At 31.3% G+C, this 7,169-nt stretch overlaps 1 protein-coding gene across 2 annotated transcripts in view; it reads right to left on the reverse strand.

The window, feature by feature from the left end:
• Positions 1–965: 965 nt before the first annotated feature.
• LOC109861946 (selenium-binding protein 1-A-like) overlaps positions 966–7,169 on the reverse strand; it is a 25,281-nt gene continuing 19,077 nt past the window's right edge. The window contains exons 3-4 of one of the 2 annotated variants that reach the window (XM_020441803.1): positions 1,136–1,221; positions 966–1,017 (exon numbers count right to left, since the gene is read on the reverse strand). In XM_020441803.1, coding sequence (XP_020297392.1) covers positions 981–1,017; positions 1,136–1,221 — 123 coding nt within the window. In that variant the 3' untranslated portion in view covers positions 966–980. Of the gene's footprint in view, positions 1,018–1,135; positions 1,222–3,793; positions 4,216–7,169 lie in introns of those variants that run through there. The other variant, XM_020441801.1, reaches the window with a different exon arrangement.

The following is a 7,169-nucleotide window of genomic DNA, read 5'->3' on the forward strand; positions in this document are numbered from 1 at the left end:
AAACTGGTAGAATGATAAGCACACGACTAAAAGAACATCAGTCAGCAGTACGTCTAAAACATTACTCACAATCGGCATTAGCAGAACACCATTTGGAAACTGGTCACAAAATTATGTTTGACCAAACCCAAGTACTAAACAAAACTAAGGCTTACTTCCCTAGAAAGTATATGGAATCTCTGGAGATATACAAACATCCAAACAATCTCATTAGAGACAATGGACATATGACTAATTCACTATGGCATTCCATCTTGCCATAACACATCCTCCCCTCCTTCTTACCATTCCACCCGTCCTCCACCACATCCCCTCCCACTCCAATCTAGCGCTATAAAAAGGGACACCTGACCAAGAGCATCTCAGTATCAGGCTGCTCTTTAAACCCTGATGAAGTGAGCTGTAATGTTCACGAAACGTCGGTATAAAAATGACACTAACGCGCTTCAAACCCGAAAAAACATCTTTGTATGTTAATACTACACACCGCGAAAGTATCAAATGTCAGATAATTAATTTTCTTCTCAAATATATTTCTTATTTTTTTCTCTTTTTAAAAGTTTTCTTTTATCAATTAAACATATTTTATTACTTAATACTAATAGTTATATATATTAAACTAATAGGCAAAACGTCTATATAAATTAAAAGAAGTAGAAGAAGTAAAAGCAGAATTGGCAACTATAAAAGACGTAACGTAGATAATGAAAAAAATCCAGGTAAAAAAAGACAACACAGTTTAGAAAGATGGAGTTCTGGAAGTGCTCTAGTTACTTAGAAAATGATAGATGATGCTATAGTACGTTTTGTTATTGAAGATGTTCAGCTTCTGTCAATTGTAAACAGTCCAGCATTTATCAATTTATTGTAGTTAGAATTGGAATGTCTTCGTCTATTCGAATAATGTGTAGAAAAACTTTAAGAACAAAACTTGATCAAATATATTTTGAAATAAAAACAGCTCTTGAAAACAAATTGGCTCAAATTGAAATAGTTGCAACTATATATACAGAGGATCTGTGGAGCAAAGCGAAAAGGTTATTCAAACTTTTTTATTAACAATTTTATTTTTTATGTATTAAATATGTTTCTTATCCTTTAATATTTTGTTAATGTTAGAGAAGAATATAAATACTTTTGTTGTTTAGAAGTTTTTTCAGGAATAACAGTCCATTGGATTAATTCCGAAAATTTAAGTAGAGAATCAGCTGCACTGGCTTGCTGCAGAATGAAAGGAAAACATACATATGACACTTTAGCGAAAGCAATTTATTAAGTATTTTTACAGTATCATATTCAAAATAAGATATGTTGCGCGACAACCGATAACGGAAATTTTGTTAAGGCTTTTCGGTAATTTAAAGTTATATAAATGTATAACACACACGCACTAGAAGTTTTGCAATACTTTATAAGTTTTTTCTATATCGCAAATATATTTTTATATTAAAATGTTTTAATTTCTAAGCAAAATTTATAAATTGTTCAGAGTTTTTGAAAAAGATGAAAATGAAGATGAGGATTTTGAAGCCATAGAATTTCATAATCTAAATGATTTATTAATGACGGCTGACACAGAAGATACAAATGCTGCAGATTTGATAATTTTTCCACTATATCATAAATGTGTTAGTCACACGTTGAATCTCATTGCGGTGAAAAGATTCAGAAAAACCTTTAGATAATAATATTTTATACAAAAAAAAGTACAGAACAATATTTGCTAAATTATCGAAATTATGGAGTAAACAAAGCCAATCAACACAGGTAACAGACAAAATTAAAGAATATTATGGTGTATATTTAAAAACTCTTGTTACAAGGTAAATAAGTTGTTATGATATTTTTATACTTATATTTGTGTGCAAATCAATTTTTTCTAGAATAATAAAAATTATTACTTTATAAATCTATTTATCTTTTACTTCAAGGTGGAATTCTACTTTCGATTCAGTACTTCAGTTGGTAACGCTTTTAAAAAGTGACACAGAAAAAATAAATAAATGTTTAGACTATTGCGATTTACAGAGATTAACTGATGATGAAACTAAATTTCTCGAAGAATATTGTCAGGTAAACTGAAAATGCATGGAATTTATATAAAGTAAATCACAAAATATTATAATAAAATATTATCATAAAATATTATCATAAAATTTTTATTAAATAAAATATTAAACCAAATAAAAATTTTACGATATCTTGTAATTATATTATATACATATATTATAGTAATATAAATATTTAAATAGAAACATTAGAACGGTTCATTTTGCATAATTTCTATTTATTATTTAAGTTTGTTATCTAATTATTCTAACAATTAATAATGACTTAAGACTACTAATGATTTATTTCTTGGTCCAATTATTCTATCTACTTATCTATAATTTTCTTAGTTTAGAGTTAGGTAATGGAATCTTTGGCACGTGCTAGATATTTTGCAAGGTGATACAGGAATATATATGGGATACTTATTATCAGTTCTAACTACAACAAAAATTAAAAACTCTCAGTAAATCTACTCTAATAAATTGTCATTCATTGATTTCAGCTATTTAGCAAGGTTTAAATAAAAGGTAAATCATTAATCTCAATACATATGTTAATTTGTAATAATATGTTGATATGTTTAATTTTAAATATAAAGATTTAATTAACATAATATTGTTTTTATTTTAAAATATTTGTTTAAAAGTATTTTAGTAGAAAAAACAATGTCACCTGATTGTATATTTATATTTAATTTCAGATTTCTAACAACTTTTAAAAACGAAGAATTACTAGCAAGTTGTTTATATCCTGAATTTAAGTTAAATTGGTTAACTGGATGGAAAAAAAACTTGCTGAAAGTTATTTGGAAGATTTATTAGGAATTCGATCGACCGAAAGTTCTCCACAAACTGGAAACTCTGATGATCACGAAGATTTTTTTATCTTTGAGCAACAAAAAATATCCCAAAGTGAATTGGAAGAAAAAGAGTTGCAACGTTTTCTAAAATCTAAAAATTGTAATATAGAAATGTTAAACAATTACCCAAAAATCAAAAAAACATTTTATTAAATACATTGGGAGTACAAAATAGTTTGTTTTCTTTTGTGTTCAAAAATGCATTTAGTTCAAAACAAAATGAATGAACAGATTAATTAAAGTATTTTCCATCGCTGGCTACTACTTTTTCCCATCTCTCAGAAAATTTTCAAATTCCATCTCGAAAAAATGACTCGTCTTTGGAAGCGATTCAAGTTTGGAGCCAATTTTCGATTTCTGCGAAAGAAGTGAATCGGTGACCTGCCAAATCGTGCTGCATCCTTCGGAACAACCAGTATTCAGAAGAAGCAATGTTCGGAGAATACGGCAAGTGCGGTAAAACATCCCATTTTTTCAAATATTTTTTTACAACTTTTGCGACATGAGGCCGAGCGTTGTCATAAAGAAGAATAACTTTATCACATCTTTGCACGTATTCCGGCCGTTTTTCTCGCAATGCACGGCTCAAACGAATCAATTGTAGCCGATACAGATCGCCTGTAATGAAATCGCCAGGTTTCAGCAGCTCATAGTAAACAACATCCTTTTGGTCCCACCAGATACAGAGCATGATCTTCGAAACATGCCCAGTCAGAAATCGACGTCGATCAACCGTAGATCGACTAGTATAATCGACGTCGAATCGACGTCGATTCGACAAGGTATTTCTGACTGGGATGAATGTTCGGCTTTGGTGTTGATGTTGAGGTCGATGGCAACGATTGACCGGGCTTAGCGTAGTATTTTTTCTTCTTTGGGTTGTCGTAGAATATCCTCTTCTCATTTCCAGTCACAATCTGATGCAAAAAACCTTTTCTTTGTTGCCTTTGAATCAGCAACTCGCAAGTGAAAAATTGCCTTTCAACGTCTCTCGGTTTCAGTTTATAAGGCACCCAATTTCCTTGTTTTTAAATCATTTCTATGGCTCTCAATCGTACAGAGAGGGCTTGTTGAGTTACTTCCAATGATTCTGCAAGCTCCTCTTGCGTTTGACTCTGATCTTCTTCGAGTACTGCCTCCAAGTCTTTGTCTTCGAATTGGTTTGACTGTCCAGAGCGAGGCTTGTCTTCAACGCTGAAATTTTCATCCTTGAAACGTCGAAACCGTTCCCTACATGATTTATCAGTTGGAGCAGTGTCACCATAAACTTCGACAAACATTCGATGGGCTTCAGCTGCACTTTTCTTTCAAGTAAAGCAGAAAATTAAAACCTCCCACAAATGCTGCTTGATTAACACAAAATTCAACATTTCAAACACAGTAAAAATCATGGTTTTTGTATGAAACTTAAAGCAATATAAACTAAATATTATTAGCAGATGTCTAACTTCTCTGAAACCGCCAAAATCAGCTGTTACTATAAACTATTCACAACAGCCGGAGCTATCTTTTGGAAACGAACCAAACTAATTTGTACTCCCAATAATACAGCACTTCTTAGCAGTGCATCAGTAGAACGTATATTTAGCGTTCCGTATTCGGCGGTTCCGTGTTAACACCAAAACACGGACATTTATGTGATACTATTGAGCAGCAAATTCTTTTAAAAATAAATAAAAAATTTCGAAAATAAAATTGTTATTACCATAACAACGCGGATATTTTGATGATACTATTAAACAGCAAATACTTTTACAAATAAATAAAGAATTTCGAAAATAAAATGTGCAAACTTTATTTTAAATCCTATAATTTCTAACAAACTTTTCCAGGTTAAAAGTTTTTGAAACAACGATATGAAAGTAAACAGCAGAAATTTTCAAACATTTTTTAGTAAAACAACAAACATAACATAATTTTAATAATGATATTGTTAGTGACATATAAAGTGTAATAATTTGAATAATATAGAAAATTAATAATTTTAATAATATGTAAACGCGTAATAATTGTGATAAGATTTTAAATAAGAATATCTTTTAAAAAGTTGTAAATAGGTTCTTTTTTAAAATTTGTACATGCTGTAATATGAAAGTATAGAAAAATTATACAGCTTTAATATAGCAATATGAATATAGCAATATGTTTTTAAATTTACATTTATAGCATTTACAAATTTTCAAGAAAAAGCTTATTTACACCTTTTTAAACATTTTTCTTATTTCAAATATCTTATTGTTAAAATTATTACTTTTATTATCTATTATTAAAATTCTTAGGGCCTGAGCACAATAAAGAAAATATTAAGAATAGAAATTAAAAATAGAGGTTAAATGTAATGTACAATACGAAAAAATAAAATATAACATAAATGTATATAAATAGAGACTGTATATCATGCAGCCATGACATACTTTCTGTATTTATATGTTATATTTTATTTTTTGTCATTGTATAGTACATTTAACTTCTATTTCTAATTTTTATTCCTATAGTTTTTTCAATGAGAGAAAGGTCCGCGGACCGACGCAAATTCGTCCGTTCTGCGTATCGCCCCTTCGACGGGACGCGGAGAAAGCCTCCCGCTCCTCAGCGCTGTATTGTTCGTGCAGGTTAGCAGAGTGGTGTATGGGCGAATGTTCGAGTCCAATAATTACAAAAAGAAAAGAATTGTTTGAGTGCAATTATCGTTGACATCGTAAGTTATCGTATAACGGAAGACAATATGGAAGAAAACCTAGTAGAATTGTCGCCTACGAGAAAAAACAAACGAGGACAGGTAAACAATGATGAATACATATGAATGATAATAATGATTGATTGTTTCTGTTTTTTGATGTTTGAATCGTTTCTCTACAAAATTAATGCATATCGGAAATTTAAAGGTTAGAGAGTCGTTTGTAATTATTTTGCTTAATGAATAACGGGATAGACAAAAATACTAAAACTAATTTATGCAAAATTCGTTACTGCTTTGTTTTGAAATGTTTTTCTTGCGTGTATACTTCCAGATGATCCATAGTAAGCAGAAGATTCTAGTTATTAATGTGTGTACAAATATCTGAAAAAGAAAAATCCAACACTGTTGCAACGAGATGTTGTGAAAGAATTGGCAAAACAGACAGGAATTGGTGTTAGCAGTATAAGAAGAATATTGCAGGAGTATAAGCGTATGGATAAAGTTCGATCTTCAAATAAAAACAAATATCGCCCATCGTTTAAAGAAAAAGTCGACGAATGTGTTAAAAATGCCATTCGAATGAAAGTGCATGAATTTTACTTGAATAAACAATTACCAACATTAGCAAAAATCCTGCACGTTTATAAGTGTGATGAAGTCTATTATTATATACAGGGTGAGTCATCTGAATCTATCACCTTCAATAACTCGTTTATGTGACCAGGAATCGAAAAAAGTTTCATATAAAAGTTGTAGGGTTTCGAGGGGGAACCAAAATAGCGTACCTTTCAACTTTTGATTTTGACCGAAAGTGGGTTACTTCAACCGGAAGTGGTTTTTTTTAAAATGGAAACCCCCCTTTTTAACACCGGAAAATGAAAAAGCGGAAAATTTTACGTTCAGATATAACCTTGGCTGTTTTAAAATTTTCAAGATGGCGAACAAAGATGGCGAACAAAAATTTTAGTCAATCGATTTGCACCAAATTAAGTTTACGAGGGGTTTTTGGGGTTGCTGATCACAAATCTGAAGTCAGATTTGCAAAATTCAAAATGGCGGATCTAAGATGGCGGACCAAGATGGCGAACGAAATTTTTAGCCAAAATTAATAGAAATTACTACTCTTAGCACTACCCAGGAACAACGGCGTGGACGTGGTAGTTTTGTGTTCCCTTTGGGATGCTTTATTTACGTGAGTCCCCTTGCCTCTCACTATCGGGGTGCTTTATTTACGTGAGTCCCCTTGCCTCTCATTATCGGGGTGCTTTATTTAGTTAATTTGTAACTTCAAACAGTTAATTCGCTAACTAGTACACTTAGCGAATTAACTGTTCGAAATTCCGTCCATTTTCTTGAATGCATATGTCGATACCATCATGAATATGATGTTAATGATAATCGTGTTATAACCCCACCAACTCCCATGTACAAAATTTGGTGAAAATCGGTTGACTTTCAGACATTCATAGTTATGCGCTACTAGTTCGTATGTAGCTTTTCCGCTAGGTTGCTATGACCATGACTATCATCCTGCAATCATAAAGCAGACGTGAATGCTTAAATAGCAACGATATCTCC

The sequence above is a fragment of the Pseudomyrmex gracilis genome, unplaced genomic scaffold (assembly GCF_002006095.1).
Source record: "Pseudomyrmex gracilis isolate BER0280 unplaced genomic scaffold, ASM200609v1 scaffold_1185, whole genome shotgun sequence".
NCBI lineage: Eukaryota > Metazoa > Arthropoda > Insecta > Hymenoptera > Formicidae > Pseudomyrmex > Pseudomyrmex gracilis.